The following is a 24,273-nucleotide window of genomic DNA, read 5'->3' on the forward strand; positions in this document are numbered from 1 at the left end:
ATTGGTGCATTCAGTCCACTTACATTCAGCATAATTATTGATAGGTATGAGTTTTAGTGCTGTCATTTTGAAGTTTTGTGCGTGTCTATGTGTGTGTGTGGGTTTATTTGTTCCACTTAATTTTCTGTGCTCATTCTTTTTTTGTATGCATTTTTTTTCCATCTTTTTCATTTTTGTTCATTTTGTATTTGCTTGGTCTTTATATTTTCCTTTTTTAATTTTGATGTGTAGGATTGTTAGTTTCCTTTGTGGTTACCTTAATATTTACCTCTATTTTTCTAAGTTTAAATTAATCTTCTATTTCTTTATATCACCTAGACTTTTTCTCCATATGAAAGACCTATGACTACATTGTTTAGTCCCTCTTTTTTGTTTTAATATTGTCATCTTTTAGGTATTGACTTCTCTCTTTCCCTATTTTTAGTGTTTTAGCTTGGATTTATTTTTATGACTACCGTATCTTAATTGATAATTAACTGTTTTGTCCTGTGTTCTAGTCTTGAGTTCTTATCTGATGTTATTGATTTCCTAATCAGAGGGCTCCCTTTACTGTTTCTTGTAATCTTCATTTGGTTTTTGCAAATTCCCTAAACTTCTGCTCATCTGGGAATGCCCTAACTTCACTACCATATTTGAGAGATGGTTTTGGTGGATACATAATACTTGGCTGGCATTTTTTTTTTTTTTCTTTTTCCCTTCAAGGCTTTATATATGTCATCCAGTTGCCTTCTTGCCTGCATAGTTTCTGCTGAGAAGTCAGAGGGTACTCTTATGGACTCTCCTTTGTCATTTACTTTTCACTTTTCCCTAGACACTTTTAAAATTTTTTCTTTACCTTTTGTTTTGGCAAGTTTGTTTATATTATGTCTTTATGCTTTTCTTTTGGAATCTACTTCACGTGGGTTCAGTGATCTTTTTGTATAGATATTTTCTCATCTTTCAGGATATCAGAGTTTTCAGCCAATAAATCTTCAAAAATTCTCTCTGTGTTCTGTGTTATCTTCCCCTGCTCTTGTACTCCAATCACTTGTAGTTTATTCCTCTTTAATTCACAGCATTTCTTCATTTTCTAAAATTCTTTACCTGATTTTTGCACAAATAAGTTGGTGTTAAGTGCTTTACTTCAATATCACTAATTTTGACTTCCATTGCCTCAATTCTCCTCCTATGACTATCTATTAAGTTGTCTAATTCTGAAATTTTACCGTTAATCATTTGGATTTCTGTTTGATGTCTCTGTATAGATTCTTGCAGCCTGTAAAATTTGTCATTAGGCTGCTGTATAACCTTCTTAGGTTCCTCTATTGCTTTGTCTGTGTGTTCCTTGGCTTCTCCTGCCTTTTGCCTGGTCTTCCTGATCTCTTGAAGAGTTCTGGGTATGAGGCTTTTGAATTCTACCTCTGATAATTCCAAGAAGTTCTCTTCCTTCTAAAGATTTCTTGATTCATTGTTTTGGTGGCTTGCTGAAGTCATCATGGTTTGCCTCTTTATGTCATTTGATATTGACTGTTGTCCCTGAGCCATCAATAAGTTATTATATTTATTTATTTTATGTTTGTTTAGACTGTCTTAGTTTCTTCTTTTGTTTTGTTTTGATATGCCCAAATATACTGCTCATGTGAGCTAGTTTAATTATTGGCATCTTTGAAGCACTCACGTCCTGTCTCCAGGTGGCTAAAGCTGTTATTAGGTATGGAAGCCTAGGAGTCTATTTACTTTACTTGTGTGAATTTAGCTCAGGTGTGCAGGTCATTGGTCACTGAGTGGTGCAGGGTCTCACCTACAGCCCTAGATGGGCAGAGGTGATTGGCATAAGCACAGGTATATGGCTGCAGTAGGAGGTCATGCACTTGTCAAGGAAGGAGGCTTATTGCTGCCTCTGAGTGTCTGGGTGGAAGGTGTGTTTGTGTTCCCTAGAGTGTGTACATAGGTAGGTTTTGCATCTGGACTATGGGCATCCAGTGCTGTTAGCTGTAAGGACTGGGAGTCACTGCTTATTCTTGGATCCCTGTCACAGGTGACTCAGTGGAGTGGGTGGAGCCACCAGTTCTCAGGCCCCTGTTGTGGGTAGGTGAGGACTCTGCTTAACAGGGTGAGTGGTAGCAAATTTCACAAATCTGTCACTCCACCTAATTGCAGATATAGATGAATATAGGCTTCAGTTATATACACTGTAATACTATGCTTATGACGGCCTACACTGTTGAAATGGGCCCACACAGGTCTATGCAGTGGTGAAAGGTATTCAAAATCCGTATTCCCCTTAAGCCTGTGCCTAGGCAAGGGGGCTATGGATGACCTGAGTTCCCAGTTTAGGGGAGCTGGTAGATTAATTTTTCCTGTTTGTTAATTTGTTCCCTCTCCAAAGCCAGGAGAATGGCTGGGGGTGCAAAACAAGTCCAACTTCAGGCCTAGGGAGTGCAGCAATAGCTGAAGCTGACAAGGAACCTGCAACAGAGTGTGGAGTGGGCAGGTAAATGGGAGAGAGGTATTTCCTAAAAGGTTTTTTCTTCTTCTTTTTTCAATCCATGTGGTTTGTTAGATGCTTATACTTATCTTTTGTCAATTGAGTGCTGTTTGTCTCTGGTTCTGGAGATTTGAGCAGACTCTCCACTACTCAGTGGAGAGTCTACTGATGTGGAAAACTTGTCCTGAGTGCCACCGCTTGCCTCACCATTCGTACCTGCCAACCCATCCTGCAAGGTTCCGGTTCCCACCAGGTCAGGTCTGGCAACTCATCTCTGCTTCTCAGCCATCTCTCCCTTGCCCTGCCACCCAGTCTGATCCCTCAACTTTGTCTTTGATGTTCAGAGCTCCTAGATTTTCACATATAATTGGTTGACTTGGTTTTTTGTTTTTGTTTTCGTTTTTTGTAAGAGGGTCTACCAGAAGCATCTGACTATTCCTTCATCTTGGCTCTGCCTCCTCCAGCCATTCTTATTGGATCAAGTTAAGTTTCCTGGGAGGCAGAGATTAGGATGCCAAAGGTTTGTTAGGGAGTACTCCTTGGATCATCACCTGTGAAAGAGAAGGGAAAGAAGAAGGATTGGGCAGAGGAAGAAGTTGAGTTGCAATGCAGTTTCAAGATCAGCCTCTGTGACCTTGCAGGAAGCTCTGGAGAGAGAATGACCTTTATTTTTTTTAATTATTTAAATAATTTTTATTGTGCTTTAAGTGAAAGTTTACAAATCAAGTCAGTCTCTCACATAAAAACTTATATACACCTTGCTACATACTCCCAATTACTCTCTCCCCAATGAGACAGCCTGCTCCCTCCTTCCACTCTCTCTTTTCTTGTCCATTTTTCTAGCTTCTAAGCCCCTCTACCCTCCCACCTCCCCTCCAGGCAGGAGATGCCAACATAGTCTCAAGCGTCCACCTGAGCCAAGAACCTCACTCCTCACCAGCATCCCTCTCCAACCCATTGTCCAGTCCAATCCATGTCTGAAGAGTTGGCTTCGTGAATGGTTCCTGTCCTGGGCTAACAGAAGGTCTGGGGCCCATAACAACCAGGGATCTTCTAGTCTCAGACAGACCATTAAGTCTGGCCTCTTTATGAGAATTTGGGGTCTGCATCCCACTGTTCTCCTGCTCCCTCAGGGGTTCTCTGTTGTGTTCCCTGTCAGAGCAGCCATATTTGTCCTTTTGCAACTGACTAATTTCACTCAGCATAATGCCTTCCAGGTTCCTCCATGTTATGAAATGTTTCACAGATTCATCACTGTTTTTTATTGATGCATAGTATTCCCTTGTGTGAATATACCATAATTTATTTACCCATTCATCTGTTGATGGGCACCTTGGTTGCTTCCATCTTTTTGCTCTTGTAAACAGTGCTGCAATAAGCATGGGTGTGCATATATCTGTTCGTGTAAAGGCTCTTATTTCTCTAGGATATATTCCAAGGAGTGGGATTGCTGAGTTGTATGGTAGTTCTATTTCTAGCTTTTTAAGGAAGCGCCAAATCGATTTCCAAAGTGGTTGTACCGTTTTACATAAAATGGCCTTTCTGAGTTATTCTAGTTGGAGGAAGAGGGCCAGGCCTTTAAAAGGTGTGTTGATCATTCATTAGGTGCAACCCGGGAGGCAGTTTGACCTTGGGTGCAGAAGCTCTTTCGTACTGAGGCACTTCCAAATAGGGCTAACAGTTAAAGGCACTGTGCTAAGCTAAGTGCTGAAGCAAGTGCTTAAAATATGTGAAAGTAGCAGGAAAGAAAGGAACAGAATGAGAATGCCAGACCTGGAATAAATTTGTGCTGGTTCACACTCATTGAGTACACTGAGTACCCGTTAGGTAGAAGGTGTTATATTTGTTGCTGTTTCTTGCTATTGAGTTAAAAAAAAAAAAAGCACCAACTAATTGGATGCCATGTATAACCAAATAAAACCCTTCCCAGTCTTTTGCCATCTTCATAATTTTTGGTATGTTTGAATTCATTGTAGTGGCCATTGTAAATCCATCTCCTTGAAGGTTTCCCAGGCCTTTGCTGTCCTTTAACTTTATCAAGCATTATATCTTTCTAGTGATTGATCCCTTCTGATGATGCATCCAAAGTAAGTGAGTTAAAGACTCAGCTCAATATTCTGTTCTCCATTGAGTTTTCACTGGCTGATTTCTAGAAGTAGATTGCTAGGCCTTTCTTCCTAGTTTGTCTTAGTCTGGAAGTTCCACTGAAACTTGTCTACAATGGGTGACCCTGCTGATATTTGAAATACTAGTGGCATAGCTTCCAGCATTATAGCAATGTGCAAGCCACCACAGTAATACAAACTGACATCAAACACTCGTAGTCATTTTGGTGATTGACTCCACATCAGACTTTCCTAATAAGAGAATTAGCCTAAGCCTCCCATGGTAATGAAATTTCTCTTGCTAGTAATTAGTTTTGGAAGGGGCATATGTCCCATACCAGGCTAATAATATGGGCTGTCTTCTAAATGATTTCTTGGGAAGGTTATCTTTCTATTACAAAGAGTCCAAATAGAGGCAGTCAGTTTTTCTGTTCCTATTATTGTTTCTGAACTGACCTATGTATTGTTGCAACCTTTGGTGACCATAAGAACAACAACCTTAGAAAGAAATCAACACATGAAGACTGAAAATGCAACACCGTAGTTCTGTGCCTGGACCTACCCTGTCTCTGAAACCATTGTTAGGAGTGAAGATTGTTTTTAACGTTTGACCCTGCTTGTGTCTGCCAGTTTGTCATACTGTGGGGACTTGCATGTTGCTGTGATGCTTGAAGCTATCCCACCGGTATTCAGATACGAGCAGGGTCACCCATGGAGGACAGGTTTCAGCTCAGCTTCCAGACTAAGACAGACTAGGAAGAAGGACCTGGCAGTCTACTTCTGAAAACATTAGCTAGTGAAAACCTTATGAATAGCAGCAGAACATTGTCTGATATAGTGCTGAAAGTTGAGCCCCCCAGATTGGAAGGCACTCAAAAGATGACTGGGGAAGAGCTGCCTCTTCAAAGTAGAGTCAACCTTAATGATGTGGATGGAGTAAAGGTTTCAGGACCTTCATTTGCTGATGTGGCATGACTTAAAATGAGAAGAAACAGCTGCAAACATCCATTAATAACCTTTATGCATACTATTGGGTTAATTTAAGAAGGTAGTTGTTATGGCAAAATATCAAAATTTATTAATTCTGGAAACATAAATGCATGGGTATTTCCCCTGTTCTTCTGTGCTTTTAAAAAAATTTATGCCTGTTAAAATACTTCATTGATTAATAAATGGAAAGAGGTAAATGGCTGATTTAGCCTGTGGGTTCTGCCTGGTTTTCCACCTCCTCCCACAGAGTTCTTATGAACAAGTAGCAGAGTAAAGGCCAATGATCTTCCCTACAAAGTAGTATTAAGAATCATGTATAAAAATGTAAGGAGAAGGTCACCATACACCCCTGCTTCTCAAAACAATATTAAGGGAAATTTTGGAAAAATCTAGAACATTCATCAAAATCAAGCAAGGGTAAGTTTGTGTTTAGATGGGAAAAGCCCCTGGAATTTTAGGGTCAGAGTAGGATACTAGCAGAATGAGAGCTATTGAAGTATTGGTGCAAAGGTTCAGGGAAACATGGCAAAAGGATCAATAATTTGGCAGGAATCTCAAAGCTGACTCTGCTTTTCTCATCTTCTGCAAGTACTTTCCTCACATTTGCCCCCAGATGGACAGTTAGACAAAGATCTCTCCCTATTTGCAAAACAGAAACTAGGGAACTTCTGATTACTTTGGTGCTAGCACTAAGGGGTGGCATTAAGTTCCCCTTGGAGACTGAATTATAAAAAAGGAAGTGCTGTACTCAGGGAGCACAGAAAGACAGAAAGACCAGGTTTCTGTGTACAAATGATGATCTTTTCTTCTTAGTTGTGCTGCCTACTGACCTGAGCAAGGCTGTTGAGTGTGTGATCATAACAGACTATTTGTAGTCTCTGTGACCCTTGAGGCTTCAATACCCAAAGCTCCTTATTAGTCAAACTCTTCTGTTGTCATTCCAATCTCAGGGCAATGAAAATCCCTAAGGGGCAAGGCTCAGAAAAAGAAGTCTTTCTGCTCACATCCATTGCAAGTACCATGTACACATGGACACAGAACACTCATGCAATTAGATTCTAGTCTTCTTTTTTTAAGATATATTCAAAGGCATTCTCCTTCCAACAAAAATATCAGGGAGACTGACATCATGTTTAGGCTCAAAAATGTAGTTTATTTATATGGTTGTGTATATATATATATATATATATATATATATATATATAACTTTTAAAAAGACAAGTGATAGTATTTATCAGTTCAACTTTATCAACTTCAACTCTAAAAAATTCCAGCTGTAAGAGCCAGTTCTACATATGGCTCACTGAAGGTTGATCCTGTTTCTGCATATTATACTCAGGTTTCTAATATATTCTCTGCAATTAATTTGGACTTAGCGTGAAACAGACATTTTACTCAGTTTTTAGAATTTTGCTACTAACTTTTCTCAAATTCAATGTTGTTTTTGTGGTTAAGTGTCATCAAGTCAGTTCCAACTCATAGCGACCCTATGTACAACAGAATGAAACACTGCCTGGTCCTGTGCCATCCTCTCAATCCTTGTTATGCTTGAGCCCATGCTTGCAGCCACTGTGTCAGTCCATCTCATTGAGGGCCTTTCTCTTTTTACTGACCTTCTACTTTACCAAGCATTATTTCCTTCTCCAGAGACTGATCCCTCTTGATAACACGGCCAAAGTATATAAGACAGAGACTAGCCACCCTTGCTTCTAAGGAGCATCCTGGTTGTACTTCTTCCACGAAAGATTTGTTTTTTCTTTTGGCAGTCCACGATATATTCAATATTCCTCACCAAAACCACAATTCAAAGGCTTCAATTCTTCTTCTGTCTTCTTTACTCATAGTCCAGCTTTCAAATGCATATGTGATGATTGAAAATACCGTGGCTTGGATCAGATGTACCTTAGTCTTCAAGGTGATGTCTTTGCTCTTTAACACTTTAAAGAAGTCTTTTGCAGTAGATTTGACCAACGCAATGCGTCCTTTGTTTTCTTGACTGCAGCTTCTATGGGTGTTTATCTAAATCCAAGTACAATGAAATTCTTGACTTCAACCTTTTCTCCATTTATCATGATGTTGCTTATTGGTCCAATTCCGAGGATTTTTATTTTCTTAATGTTGAGGTGTAATTCATACTGAAGGCTATGGTCATTGATCTTTGTCAGTATGTAGGTACTTCAAGTCCTCTTCACGTTCAGCAAGGAAGGTTGTGTTATCTGCATAGCACAGGTTGTTATTGAGTCTTTCTCGAATTCTGATGTCATGTTCTTCTTCATATAGTCTAGCTTCTTGGATTATTTCCTCAGCATACAGATTGAATAAGTATGGTGAAAGATACAACCCTGACACACACCTTTTCTGATTTTAAATCACACAGTGTCCCCTTGCTCTGTTCAAAAGACTGCCTATTGATATAAGTACAGGTTCCTGATAAGCACAATTAAGTGTTCTGGAATTCCCATTTCTCACAATGTTATCCATAATTTATTACGATCCACACAGTCGAATGCCTTTGCATAGCCAAGAAAACACAAGTAAACATCTTTTTGGTATGCTCTGCTTTCAACCATGATCCGTCTGACATGAGCAATGATATCCCTTGTTCAATGCCCTTTTCTGAATCTGGCTTGAATTTCTGGTGGTTCCCTGTTGGTGCACTGCTGCAACCACTTTGGAATGATCTTCAGCAAAATTTTACATGAGTATATTAATGATATTGTTTGATAATTTGCACAATACAAAATACGGATCTCTTCCAGTAGGTTGGCCAGATAGCTGCCTTTCAAATTTATGGGCATAGATGAGTGAGCACTTCAGTGCTGCATCCGTTTGTTGAAACATCTCAGTTGGTATCCCGTCAATTCCTGGAGCCTTGCTTTTTGCCAGCCAATACTCTCAGAGCAGCTTGGACCTCTTCCTTCAAACCATCGGTACTTGATCATACGCTACCTCCTGAAATGGTTGAACATTGACCAATTCTTTCTTGGTACAGTGACTCTGTATTCCTTCTATCTTCTTTTGATGTTTCCTGCATCATTTAGTATTTTGCTCATTGAATCCTGCTATATATACAGATAATAATAAGTGTTGGAAAGGTACAGAGAAATTGAAACCCTCATACACTGCGGGTGGGAACGTAAAGTCATTCAGCCACTTTGTAAAACAGTTGGCAATTCCTCAAAATATTAAATACAGTGTTACTTTATAGCTCAGCAATTCCCCTCCTAGGTATATACTCAAAATAATTGACCATCTATGTCTACACAAAAACTTGTACTCAAATGTTTATAGCAGCATTAGTCACAAAAGCAATATACAGAGAAAACTGAAATGTCTATCAACCCATAAATTAATAACCAAAATGTGGTATAGTTATATAATGGAATATTATTCAGCCAAAAAAGGAATGAGTTATGACATATTCTCCAACATGGATGAACCTTGAAAACATTATACTAAATGAAGGAAACCAGACTAAAAAAAAGGCATATATCCTATGATTTCATGTATAAGAAATATCCAGAATGGTCAAAGCCATAGAGAGAAATAGGATTAGTGGTTTCCAGGTGATGGGTGATCAGAGGAATGTGCAGTGACTGCCAGTGGGTATGGAGTTTCATTTCTTTGGGTGATGAGAATGTTTTGGAATTAGATAATGATGATCAATGAACAACTTTGTGAGCATACTAAAAATCACTAAATTGTACATTTTAAAAGGACGAACTTTGTGGTACATGAATTATATTTTAATAAAAATGTTATTAAAATTAAAAATAAATTTAAAGCTTTTGTGATTCAAAGCACCTTATCAAGGAAAGGAAGGGACAACCTACAAAATGGAAGGAAGTGTTTGGGTACCATGTATCTGATAAGAGAATCATGTCCAGAATACTGAAAGAATTCCTACAACTCAATGAAAAAACACAACCAAATTTGAAAATGAGCTAAGGACTTGAATAGATATTTCTCCAAAGAAGATACACATATGGCCAGCAAGCACATAGAAAGATGCTGAACATCAATAGTTCTAAGGGAAATACAAATCAAAACCACAATCAGATACCCACTCACATCCACCCGGATGGCTATTATCAGAAATTTGGAAATTAACAAGTACTGATGAAGATGTGGAGAAATTGGAATGCTCATTCGTTGCTGGTGGGAATGTAAAATGGTGCAGCATTTTGGAAAACACTTTAGTGTTTCTTCAAAAAGTTAAACCTAGAATTACCATACGACCCACCAATTCTACTCCCACATATATATCCAAAAGACTTATAGGCAGGGACTCTTGTTGCTTTACAACTTTGATTGCAGTATTTCTCACAATAGCCAAAATGTGTAAACAACCCAAGTGTCAATCCACAAATGAATGAATAAACAATATGTGGTTTCTATTTGTGGTGATGAAAACCATTATGAAATGGATAGTGCTGACGGTTTCACAACTAGATGCATACAACTATTGTTACTGAACAAGGGGATACTGTGTGACTTAAAGGCAGGAAAGGTGTGTGCCAGGATTGTATTCTTTCACCACACCAATTCAATCTGTATGCTGAGCAAGTAACCCAAGAAGCTGGACTATAAGAAGAGAAATGGGGCATCAGGATTGGAAGAAGACTCATTAACAAACTGCATTATGCAGATGACACAACCTTGCTTGCTGAAAGTGAAGAGGGCTTGAAGTACTTACTGATGAAGATCAAAGACCACATCCTTCAATATGGATTACACCTCAACATACAGAAAACAAAAATCCTTACAACCGGACCAATAAGCAACATGATGATAAACAGAGAAAAGATCGAAGTTGTCAAGGATTTCATCGCACCTAGATTCACAATCAATGCCCATGGAAGCAGAAGTCGAGGAATCAAAAGATGCATTGTATTAGGCAAATCTGCTGCAAAAGACCTCTTCGAAGTGTGGAAAAGCAAAGATGTCATTGTCAAAGATGAAATTATGTCCCCCCCAAAATGTGTGCATCAGTTGGACTGAGTTATGGTTCCCAGTATCGTGTGATCTTCCTATATGTTGTAAATTCTACCTCTATGATATTAATGAGGGAGGATGGGCATCAGTTGTGTTAGTGAGGCAGGATTCAACCTACAAGATTAGATTGTGTCCTGAGGCAATCTCTTGAGATATAAAAGATAAAAGCAAGCAGAGAGACAGGGGGACCTCATACCACCAAGAAAGCAGCACCAGGAGCAGAGTGTGTCTTTTGGACATGGGGCCCTTGCCTATGCCTGAGAAACTCCTTGACCAGAGGAAGATTGAGGAAAAGGACCTTCCTCCAGAACTGACAGAGAAAGCTTTCCCCTGGACCTCATGCTCTGAATTTGGACTTCCAGCCTGCTAGACTGAGAAAGTAAATTTCTCTTTGTTAAAGTCATCCACTTGTCATATTTCTCTTATTGCAGCGCTAGATGGCTAACACAGGCATCTTGAAGACCAAGGTGAGTTTGACCCAAGCTATGGAGTTTGCAGTTGCCCATATGCATGGGAAAGCTGGACAATGAAGAAGGAAAACCTAAGAAGAATTAACACTTTTGAATTGTCGTGTTGGTGATGAATATTGAATATACCATGGGCTACGAACAAATCTGTCTTGAAAGAAGTACAACCAGAATGCTCCTTAGAAGCAAAGATGACAAGATTACATCTCACATACTTCGGACATGTTATAAGGAGGAATCAGTCCCTGGAGAAAGACATCATACTTAATGTAGGCAAAAAAAAGAAAAAGACCCTCAAGAGATGGATTGATACAGTTGCTGAAATAATGGACTCAAACATAGCAACAGTTGTGAGGGTGGCTCAGCAGTGATTTGTTCTGTTGTACAAAGGGTCAGCATGAGTTGGAACTGATTTGACAGCACCTAACAATAACAACAGCATACTTAAGAATGGTTTAAATGGCAAACATTTTGTTATATATATTTTACCGTGGTAAAATTAAAAAAAAATAATTATGGGTTTTACAAGGATGAGAAATGTGCACAGGTGCTTGCCTTTCCTATGATGCAAGAATTCAAGTTCATTTTTATGTTGCAGAATCTTTTATTAAATCATCCATTTACTGTAATGGCGCTTCCACAATAAATAAAACATCCCTTTATGTGCTGGTCTTTATATGGACTGTCTCAGGGCTCAGGTGCACAGTCCATGGACATTGAAAGGGCTGTTGAATGTGTTGTCAAAGGTGTACTCTTTGCAGTCTTTATGGCCCTTGAGCATTCCATAGCCAAAGTTCCTCATTAGTAAATGTTTTTTGCTATCATTCTGATCTTCCAAAACCAAACCAAACCCATTGCCGCCTAGTCCATTCCACCTCATAGCAACCCTATAGGACAAAGTAGAATGGCCCTATAGGGTTCCCAAGGAGCGACTGGTGGATTCAAACTGTGGACCTTTTGGTTAGCAGACATAGCTCTTACTCACTGTGCAACCAGGGCTCCATTCTGATCTTAGAGTATTCCAGATCCTTAAGGAACAAGGCTCAAAGAAGGAAGCACTTTACATTGGATAATTCCCATACACACACCAGGAATATGTCATCCTCTCCCCCCAATTCTTCCTGCTCACACCCTTTTCAGGCCCTTGGCACATGTGGACAAACCTCCCTTCTGTTAATGAATTCTAGTCTTCTTTCTTTAAGCATATTTGAAGGCACCCCTATTCTAATAACAATATCAAGAAGGCTGATACCATGTTTAGGCTTAAAAGATCGTTTATTTTGTTGATATATATCTTGTATGACTACAAGTGATAGTATAGCAAATGTACCCTAAAAATACAGATTCTAAAAGCTAATTCTAAATGTGGTTCATTGAATGTTGATGTCTTTTCTGAAAAAGTATTCAGCACTTTCTAATACAGTGTTTGTAATCAAAATGGACTGAGTATGTAACAGACATTTGCTTTCCAACTTTTCCTAATTCCAGACTACTAGCTTCAGTATATTTATTTTTTCCATATTACACACCGTAAGTTGAAATCATGGCTCTTTGCTGTCAAGATTTTTGTGGTAAATTGCAAATTATCGGGAAAGCATTCAACCTGTGATACGTCTGTGGTTCTAACTGAATAAGGTTGGAAATTGTTATGACAACAAATGTATTCTTAGCTGACTGTTAGGTTAAAATAATTAAGAACTGCAATTGGAGTACATGGATAGATACAAAGAACTTATTGATAAAGAGACAGTCCATAAAAAGACCAGCACATAAAGGGACACTTTATTTATCGCAGAAGTGCCATTACAGTGAATGGATGGATTATTTAATAAAAGATTCTGCAACATAAAAATGAATTTGAATTCCTGCATCATAGGAAAGGCAAAAATAAATTGCAGGTGGGTCCAGGCTTCAAAAGTAAAAGAAAAATTATAAATTCTTTAGACTAAGGTAATTAGTAGTTTCAAAAATTAGATCTGTTGAGCACAATCCATTAAGGAAAATTGGGAGGAATAAAACTATACTAAAACTAAGCACCTATGTTCATATGCAAAAAAAAAAAAAAAAAATCCATTCATCCAAAGAAGAAATAGCTGTGCATATAACTGACAAAGGTTTACTTACTGGTTGTATAAAGAATTGGTATGAATTAGTAAGAAAAGGATAAACAGCTCAATAGAAATGCCAGAAAGGAAATTTCCTCAAGAGGAAAAATAAATGGCTCTTAAATATGTGAGAAGATGCTTGGCTTCATCAATAAAAGAAATGTCATGAAATAATCTAAATGAAATAATTTTCACATCCACTAAATAGAATAAGGGAAAATGTATCAGCAATGATATGGCTCATCAGGAACTTCTTACGGACGTTTATATTGGTTCATTCACTGAAGAAAACTCTTTGGAAGTTCTCAAAGCAGAGTAGGTACTTCCCCACACCCCAAAATTCCACCCCAGGTATGAAATTCACTCCAGTTTCCACCAAGAGACATATAAGAATATATTCAAACAGATTTATTCCTAATAGCAAATTAAAAAAAATTAGCTACCAAAATTTCCATCAACATCAGAAGGAATACATATTTTGTAATGTCACCATACACAATGGAAAAATATACAGCATTGGAAACAAATAAATTACAATTACACACAGCAACATGATTGAATTTCAAAAGCACAATCAGGATACGTAATTCATTCATTGAAATTTCACTATTAATAAGTTTAAAAATAGTGAAACTGATAAATTAGACAGGAATACACCCAGGAGTGATAAAACAACTATCTTGAATCATATGGCCAGTTTTGTAGAGCAAGTACAATTAATTAGTGGCAATTCCATAGGTGTGCCAAAGGAGTCCTGGTGGCTCAATGATTAAACACTTGGCTTCTAGCCAAAAGGATGGTGGTTTGAAACCACCCAAAAGCCTTGTGACAGGAAGACATGGTGATTTGTTTCTGTAAGGATTACAGCCAATAAAGCCCTATGGGGATGGGACCAAGATGGCTGACTAGGCAGAAGCTTCTGCTGATCCCTCTTGTAACAAAGGCTTGAAAAAACAAGTGAATCGATTACATACATGACAATCTATGAATTGTGACCATCAAATACAGAACTAAGGAATTGATCTGAGTGACAGGGGAGCGAGAATCTCATGCTGAAGCAGCGACCAGTTCCAGAGCCTCGCTAGCCACGCCCCAGACCTGAGCCCTTGTGGAGCTTTGGGGCCAGAGTGGTGAGGCTGACTGTGGCTTCCTGAGTCAAGGCAAGCACGGGAGGCAGCCCTAACCCCCTGGGGCAATCTTGGCAGGACCCAGCCAGCACACACAGTCTACACACCCCTCTGGAATGTCAGATAAAACAGTCCTCACCAAATAACAAAAGTGACTTTGTCTACTTTACCAGGCTACTCTCTCCAATCTATCTGATCCCTCCCCTCCCTGCCCCAGCTGGCTTCATTAACATTGGAATTCCCTGAGCCAGAGAGTGAAGTGCTCTGCGGGATTTTTTTTTTTCTTTCTAACCCATTCTCCTGGCCTGGGAAAAGCAGCAATTAACAATCGGGGAAAAAATCCTTTCCTGAGTTCTCTAAACTGGAGTAACAGTACAGAACCAGCTCCATCCAGGCATAAGAGACACAGTTTTTGGCTATCACTCCTATACGGAACCAGGTGGCTATTTTAATACAAAAGCAATTCTTTTAGAGATCTGACTGTAATTATTGTAGCTTAGAAGTGGAAAGACAAGTTTTGGAGGTCTAATATGGCTCTACCTATTAAACAGAGCCCTCACTGATCCACAGCAGGGAACTGAGGGCTGAGACTCCATCCACACCACATAGCCACCTGCTAAAGGGGTCTGAGGATAGTGACACCGACCAATCTTTAGAGGTACAAGCATTGGGTGCCTAAGGTACAGCTGTACAGCCCACCCACCACAGTGCTCTAGAGAACATAGAGGCTCCTTCCTCACTGGCACTTGGGGGAAGGCTGTGAGCACCCTGCCCTCCTTGGAGTGTGTGACCCCTTGCTGCTACTAGAAACTGGTGCATACAACCATCACCACTACTCCTCTAAGATAGTAGGTGAGAGCCTACACCACACACTAGGTGACCCACTATCAGGACACCTGAGCTGATTCTATTCAAGAATAGTGAATGGATTCATATGCTTATATACCGGGTAATAGCTCAGACCATAAGCCCATAAAAGCAGAAATCAATAACAGAAAAACCAGGGAAAAGAAACCAAATACTTGAAAACTCAACAATACCCTGCTCAAAAAAGACTGGGTTATAGAAAACATTAAGGAGGGAATAAAGAAATTCATAGAATCCAATGAGAATGAAAACACTTCCTATCGGAACCTTTGGGACACAGAGAAAGCAGTGCTCAGAGGTCAATTTATATCAATAAATGCACACATACAAAAAGAAGAAAGAACCAAAATCAAATAACTGTCCCTACAACTTGAACAAATAGAAAGAAAGCAACAAAAGAAACCGCCAGGCACCAGAAGAAAACAAATAATAAAAATTAGAGCAGAATTAAATGAATTAGAAAACAGAAAAACAATTAAAAGAGTTAACAAGACAAAAAAAAAAAGCCGGTTCTTTGAAAAAATTAACAAAATTGATAAACCATTGGCCAGACTGACTAAAGAAATACAGGAAAGGAAACAAATAACCAGATTAAAAAATGAGATGGGCCATATCATAACAGACCCAACTGGAATCAAAAGAATCATGTCAGATTACTATGAAAAATTGTACCATAACAAATGTGAAAACCTAGAAGAAATGGATGAATTCCTAGAAACACACTACCTACCTAAACTGACACAAACAGAGGTAGAACAACTAAATAGACCCATAAAAAAAGAAGAGATTGAAAAGGTGATCCAAAAACTCCCAACAGCAACAACAAAAAAAAGCCCTGGCCATGACAGCTTCACTGCAGAGTTCTACTAAACTTTCAGAAAAGAGTTAGCACCACTACTACAAAAGGTATTTAAAAGCATAGAAAAGGATGGAATACTCCCTAACTTATTCTATGAAGCCAGCATATCCCTGATACCAAAACCAGCTAAAGACACCACAAAAAAAGAAAATTACAGACCTATATCCCTCATGAACATAGATGGAAAAATCGTCAACAAAATTCTAGCCAATAGAATTCAACAACATATCAAAAAAAAATTCACTATGACCAAGTGGGATTTATACCATTTATGCAAGGATGGCTCAATATTACAAAAACAATTACTGTAATCCACCGTATAAATAAAACAGAAGACAAGAACCACCCAATTTTCTCAATTGATGCAGAAAAGGCATTTGACAAAGTCCAACATTCATTCATGACAAAAACTCTCAGCAAAATAAGGATAGAAGGAAAATTCCTCAACATAATAAAGGGCATTTATACAAAGTCATTATGCCTCAGCATAAAGAAAACAAAAATCCTCAGAACTGGACCAATGAGCAACCTCATGATAAACAAAGAAAAGATTGAAGTTGTCAAGGATTTCATTTTCCTTGGATCCACAATCAACAGCCATGGAAGCAGCAGTCAATAAATCAAAAGACGTATTGCATAGGGTAAATCTGCTGCAAAGGATTTCAAAGTGTTGAAGAGCAAAGATGTCACCCTGAAGCTTAAGGTGTTCCAGACCCAAACCATGGTATTTTCAATTACATCATATGCATGTGAAAGCTGGACAATGAATAAGGAAGACTAAAGAAGAGTTGATGGCTTTGAATTGTGGTGTTGGCGAAGAATATTGAATATACCATGGACTGCCAACAGAACAAACAAATCTGTCTTGGAAGAAGTACAACCAGAATGCTCCTTAGAGGCAAGGATGGTGAGACCGTGTCTTACATACTCTAGACACGTTGTCAGAATGGATCAATCCCTGGAGAAGGACATCATGCTTGGCAGAGTACAGGGTCAGCGGAAAAGAGGAAGACCCTCAATCAGGTGGATTGACGCAGTGGCTGCAACAATGAGCTCAAGCATAACAACAATTGTAAGGATTGTGCAGGACCGGGCAGTGTTTCGTTCTGTTGTGCATAGGGTCGCTATGAGTTGGAACCAACTCGCTGGCACCTAGCAACAACAACAACATGCAAAGCCAACAGCCAACATCATTCTTAATGGAGAGCTTCTGAAAGTGTTCCTCTTGAGAACAGGAACCAGACAAGTATGCCACTTAACACCACTCTTATTCAGCATTGTGCTGGAGGTCCTAGCCAGAGTAATTAGGGTGGATAAAGAAATAAAGGGCATCCAGATTGGTCAGGAAGAAGTAAAAATATCTCTATTTGCAGATTACATGATCTTATACACAGAAAACCCTAAAGAATCCGCAAAAAAAAAAAAAAAACTACTGAAACTAATAGAAGAGTTCAGCAGAGTATCAGGTTACAAGATAAACATACAAAAATCAGTTGGATTCCTCTACACCAACAAAAAGAATATCAAAGAGGAAATCACCAAATCAATACCATTTACAGTAGCCACCAAGAAGATAAAGTACTTAGGAATAAATCTAACCAGAGACGTAAAAGACCTCTACAAAGAAAACTACAATACAATACAGTTCTGCAAAAAACCAAAAGAGACCTACATAAGTGGAAAAACATACCTTGGTCATGGATAGGAAGACCTAACATTGTAAAAATGTCTCTTCTACCAAAAGCCATCTATACATACAATGCGATTCCAATTCAAATTCCAATGACATTTTTTAATGACATGGAGAAACAAATCACCAACTTCATTTGGAAGGGAAAGAAGCCCCGGATAATTAAAACATTACTGAAAAAGAAGAACAAAGTGGGAGGCCTCACTCTACCTGATTTTAGAACATATAATACACCCACAGGAGTCAAAACAGCCTGGTACTGGTAAAACTACAGACACATAGACCAATGGAAAAGAATTGAGAATCCAGACATAAATCCATCCACATATGAGCAGCTGATATTTGACAAAGATCCAGTATTAGTTAATCGGGGAAAAGACAGTCTTTTTAACAAGTGGCGCTGGCATAACTGGATATCTATCTGCAAAAAAATGAAACAAGACCCATACCTCACACCGTGCACAAAAACTAACTCAAAATAAATCAAAGACCTAAACATAAAGTCTAAAACGATAAAGATCATGGAAGAAAAAATAGGGACAATGGTAGAAGCCTAATACATGGCATAAACAGAACACAAAACATTACTAAAAATGCCAAAGAGAAACCAGATAACCGGGAGCTCCTAAAAATTCAAGCACCTATGCTCATCCAAAGACTTTGCCAAAAGAGCGAAGAGACTACCTACAGACTGGGAAAAACTTTTTGGCTACGACATCTCTGACCAGTGGCTGATCTCTAAAATCTACATGATTCTGCTAAATATCAACCACAAACAGGCAAATAACCCAATTAAAAAATGGGCAAAGAATATGAACAGACACTTCATCAAAGAAGACATTCTGGCAGCTAACAGATACAGGAGGAAATGCTCTCAATCATTAGCCATTAGAGAAATGCAAATCAAAAGTACAGTGAGATTCCATCTCACTCCAACAAGGCTGACATTAATCCAAAAAACACAAAATAGTAAATGTTGGAGAGGCTGTGGAGAGATTGGAACACTTACACACTGCTGGTGGGAATGTAAAATGGTACAACCACTTTGGAAATTGATTTGGCGCTTCCTTAAAAAGCTAGAAATAGAACTACCATAAAAAAAGATCCAGCAAGCCCACTCCTTGGAATAATTCCTAGAGACATAAGAGCCTTTACACGAAGCAATATATGCACACCCATATTCATGGCAACATTGTTTACAATAGCAAAAAGTTGGAAGCAACCGAGGTGCCCATCAATGGATGAATGGATAAACTATCGCATATTCACACAATGGAATACTATGCATCAGTTAAGAACAATGTTGAATCCATGAAACATTTCATAACATGGAGAAGTCTGGAAGGCATTATGCTAAGTGAAATCAGTCAATTGCAAAAGGACAAATATTGTGTAAGACCACTATTATAAGAACTGGAGAAACAGTTTAAGCAGAGAATACTCTTTGACAGTTACGAGAGGGAGGTGGGCGGGAGGGAGGAGAGGGGCATTCACTAATTAGATAGTGGATAAGTTTCATTTTAGGTGAAGGGAAAGACAATACACAATAAAGGAGAGGTCAACACAAATGGACTAAACCAAAAACAAAGAAGTTTCCTTAAAAAACTGAACACTTCAAAGGCCAGCATAGCAGGGGCAGGGGTTTGAGGGCTATGGTTTCAGGGGACATCTAAGTCAATCGGCATAATAAAATCTATTAAGAAAATATTCTGCATCCCACCTTGGAGAGTGGCTTCTGTGGTCTTAAACACTAACAAGCGGCCATCTAAGATGCATCAATGTGTCTCAACCCACCAGGAACACGGAAGAATGAAGAACACCAAAGGCACAAAATAATTATGAGCCTGAGACAAAAAGGACCACAAAAACCAGAGACTACATCAGCCTGAGACCAGAACAGCTAGATGGTACCTGGCCACAACTGATGACTGCCCTGACAGGGAACTCAACAGAGAAACCCTGAGGGAGTAGGATAGCAGTGGGATGCAGACCCTAAATTCTCATAAAAAGACCAGATTTAATGGTCATACTGGGACTGGAGGAACCCCGGAGGCCATGGGCCCCAGACCTTCTGTTACCCCAGGGCAGGCACCATTCCCAAAGCCAACTCTTCAGACAGGGATTGGACTGGAATAGGGGATGGAAAATGACACTGGTGAAGAACAAGCTTCTTGGATCAAGTCGACACATGAGACTATGTTGGCATCTCCTGTCTGGAGGGGAGATGAGAGGGCAGAGGTAGTCAGAAGCTACCTGAATGTACACGAGGAGAGAGAGGGGAGGGAAGTACTGTGCTATCTCATCAGAGGGAGAGCAATTAGAAGTCTTTTTTTTTAGCAAGGTGTATATAATTTTTTTATGAGGAACTGACCTGATTTGTAAACTTTCATTTAAAGCACAATAAAAACTAATTTAAAAAACCCTATGGGACAATTGTACTCTGTCACTTAGGGTCGCTATGAGTTAGAATCACTTAAAACAATAAGAATTATACAAGGCTGCAGTATCAAACTACCACAAAATGGGAGGCTTAAAATTAGAAAGGAAAATATTGCCTCAAAGTTGTGGAGGCTAAAAGTCCAAATTCAGGCTGTCAACAGGACTATGTACCCTCCGAATCTCTGAGGGAAGATCCTTTCTTGTCTCTCCCAATTTCTGGTATCCTTACGAACTCTTTGGCTTGCAGCTCCAGCAAAACTCCATCTATTCCTTTGTCTTCACATGACCTCCTCCTTCTTTGACTCTCTGTCTCAGTATCTTCTCTTTTATATGGACACCACTCATATTGGTTTAGGATGTTCCCTACTACTGTATGACCTCATGTTAACACATAATATCTTCAAAGATCTTATTTCCATACAAAGTCACATTTACAGGAGTTAAGACTTCAACCTATCTTTTTAGGAGGCACAATTAAATCGATAACAATAAGATTCAACAAAATACAAGAACTTCAGAGAAAGCAATAAATATAGATTTCAAGATAGTGTTTGCCACCAGGAGGGTACAGGGCAAAAGAGTGGGAGAGTATTCATTGAATTATATGGTGATGTCATTATTTTATAACCCAGGTCATGGGTATATAAGCTTTCATTATACTACTATTCTTTAAGAACTATTGATACATTTCATACAGTACTTCGCATATGATATTTTAATAATAAGTAAAATTGAAAAGATTCCACTTTCCAGATTCTTTCATATTCTAGATTCTAAACCCATTCTCTATCATCTAATATTAAAGCCGTACTTCCGAAACTTCGGCATGCATCAGAATCTCAAAGAAGTAATTACTTAGAATGTTCATCCTTCAGATGACTCCCCAGATATCAAAATAGGTCTTGGGTGAGGTATGGAAACCCACAGTATGAACAAGGCCTCAGGAGACTCATCTCTGCAAGTGTTTTATGAACATAAAGGGAGACAACTTTGCACTACAATATACCTGGTGTGTCTGGTGAGGAGCTGACCTCCTGATTTAGTGCTAGACACAATCCCTCTGCCAACTATCAGTGGTGATCAGAAGTCTCTCCAGCCACATCATTAATTCTACAAGATTTGTTTTGTTGTCCCCCCAACACCCAGAGACGATTCTGACAGATGGCTCTGCTTCTTTGTAGTTGTGGAAAAGTGATCTCCCTAAGCCTGCCAACTTCCCCTATGTCCCATTCTATTTCACGTTCTATACATCGTCCTTAAAGTTCATGTCCATAGAAAAATTCTTTTCCTCATAAATATACATTACAAACATTTGTATGAGATTCCTAAGAGTACAGCCAATCCCCTATGACTTCAATGATTCTAATAATTGTACTTAGCCTCTGTGGACTCACCAGAGATGAGAAAGAAAAACTGCAAAATAAGGTGACTAAGGAGAAAAGTAACATCTCATATACGTGCTGATCAATATTTTTTTGTTTTTGGTTTTTTAAGGATCAAAGCAAATGTGGTTCCAAAACAGACTACCCGCTCCACCCTGCCTACTCAACAATTATTCATTTGACTTAATTACTAAGATGAGAAAAACGTGCTAATAGATACTACAATAATGGTAAACCAAAAAAACTTTGGAGAAAGTAGAAAATATGTGAGAACAAGCAAAAATAAGCCTTATATATTAAGGCAACATATAGAACACTGTGGTCCTAGTTAAATTTTATCGAGTATTAGGAGCCAGGCAACATATTAAGTGCTTGTAGTGGATATAGGAATTAACTTCCCAACAGAAAACATACTCTACATTGTCAATCTAAAGCTCTCACAGTAATTATTTTCTCCCAAACAGAACTTTCGTTAGAAATGGATATGATACTACTCTCAGTGATCAGATGGAAGTAGATGTCTTCTGTATTGATTTTATGGAAAGGTCTATTAATAATAAGTCCTCTGTTAACAATAGGTCTGGGGACAGTCTATTTGGTATCTCTGAGCATGATGTCTGGATATGACAGCTGAGTCTGTTGCAGCCATCTGTGGTTTGATGAAAAAATCTAGAGATCTAGAAATCCAAACCCAAAGTAGGTAATATAATCACTGAAAAGCAGGTGTGCACCTGATGATTCTCCTCAAGGCTCCCTTCATGTCTCTGTTTCTCAGGCTGTAGGTGAAGGGATTCATCATGGGAGTTACCATAGTGTACATCATTGAAGCTACTGCAGTCTTCCTGGAAGAGTGTGTAAATGTTGTACTCATATACGCACCAAAAGCCGTCCCATAGAATAAGCAAACAACTGTAAGGTGAGACCCACAGGTAGAAAAAGCTTTATGCTTTCCACCTGCTGAAGGTATTCTCAGAATGGAAGATACAATTTGAATATAAGAGAAAATGATTCCAGAGAAAGGAAGAACACCCAGTATGCTAGCTGCAAAATATAAGATGATGTTATTGACGAGGGTTTCAGAACAGGCAACTTTGATGACCTGAAAAACTTCACAGAAGAAGTAAGGAATTTCCAGGTCTGTGCAGAAGGACAGTCGCAACAACATCAGACTGTGGAGCAGGGCATCCAGAATGCTAACGAGCAAGGAGACTAGGCTCAGCAGGCCGCAGAAGTGGGGATTTATGATAGCTCTGTATCTCAGTGGGTGACAAATGGCCACATAGCGGTCATAGGCCATTACCGAAAGGAGAAAACTTTCCAAACTACCAAAAATCAGGACAAAGCAGACCTGGGTGAGGCATCCTGCGTAAGGGATGCTCTGATTCTGTGCTTGGAGGTTCACCAGCATCTTTGGAATCGTGGTGGTGCTGAAACAGATGTCAGTAAAGGAGAGATTGGAAAGAAAGAAGTACATGGGGGTGTGGAGGTGGGGGTCAGAGCTGACGGCCAGGATGATGAGCAGGTTTCCCAGGACAGTGACCAGATACGTGGACAAAAACAGGCTAAAAAGGAGAGGCTGCACTTTGGGATCCTCTGTCAGTGCCAGGAGAAGGAATTCTGAAACTCCTGTTTGGTTTCTAGGTTCCATATTGTTGATGAATCTGATGGAAAAGAAGAGGTGACTTACAATCAAATGTCAGCAAGCAGCATCTTGGGATGGGAAGGAGAGGGATGGAGCGGAATTCAGGAATACAAAGGTGGTGCTGTCTGTGTGCATATTTTTTGGTTAAAAAAAAAAAAAAAAGACCAGAAGCTGACATAGCAGAGTGTCAATATTTATTTGTTTTGAAAGAGATGAAAGGGTGGTCTTTTTTTTTTTAATTACACTATGTTCATTTAAAATATTTGGTAATTTTATAGAGAAAAATGCACAGAGGAGGCAGCCTGATGAGTCTGTCTTGGACACCACGTGTTTCCCCAGAGGTCAGAACTGGGTAACAGAAATAAGAGTATCCCCCGCTTTTTGAAAGGTCACTATATCCAGCTTCACTTTTATGAAAAATCCACATTAGTATCTGTTTTCTTCACATTCAGTGTTTGTTCTACAGTAAGCCATTAAAGAGGCAGTGCATACCCTGAGCAGCCGAAGTCACAGGGCCAAGCTCCTTCCCTGGGAACTACACTCAGCATCTCAATATGAAATGCCACAGCTTTGAACTGTGTCCATGAACATTGTATGTTAGTGTTATTTTAGGTTATATGTATTATTTGGTGGGTTAGTTTTTGGGTCTGGGGATGCTGAAAATTTTTTCTCATATAAATTAATGGTAATCTTCCTCACTTCATCCCATTTCAGCTTATAAGTTTCATAGGAACGCTCTACTTTTGGATAGTGAGGGAAACCTGTAATGTAGATGTGTGTTAAGAGCCAGGAATGAGAAAACAAGGTGATGTTGATAAAACCTCCTTAACCACCACAAGAATGCTAGTAAATGTCAGAAAATTGTAAAATGGTCATCATGCTTGAGAAGGGGCAGATTTCTGTTCAGAAGGAAAATTGTTGTTGCCATTGTGGAGAGAGAGGAGGATGCCAGCAGAATGTCTACTCCTTGATATCGGTGCAAAGATATAAGAAAACATGTCAGGAAGATGGGAGACAGGTTGGAGATGAGGGGTGACTTGTTTCCAATCTTTTCATGCACATACTATTGTCACATGCAACATTCCCGGGTGAACCTGTATTAAAACAGCTGTCCTCATTTCCAAACATTAACTAAGGG

The 24,273-nt window shown here is 39.1% G+C and overlaps 1 protein-coding gene across 1 annotated transcript; it reads right to left on the bottom strand.

The window, feature by feature from the left end:
• Nucleotides 1–22,202: 22,202 nt before the first annotated feature.
• On the bottom strand, nt 22,203–23,141 carry LOC126071008 (olfactory receptor 7G2-like). The gene has a single exon (XM_049875319.1). The coding sequence runs from the start codon at nt 23,139–23,141 to the stop codon at nt 22,203–22,205; it is 939 nt and encodes a 312-aa protein (XP_049731276.1).
• Between the last annotated feature and the right edge of the window lie 1,132 nt (nt 23,142–24,273).

This window comes from Elephas maximus, chromosome 3 (assembly GCF_024166365.1).
Source record: "Elephas maximus indicus isolate mEleMax1 chromosome 3, mEleMax1 primary haplotype, whole genome shotgun sequence".
Taxonomy (NCBI): Eukaryota; Metazoa; Chordata; class Mammalia; order Proboscidea; family Elephantidae; genus Elephas; species Elephas maximus.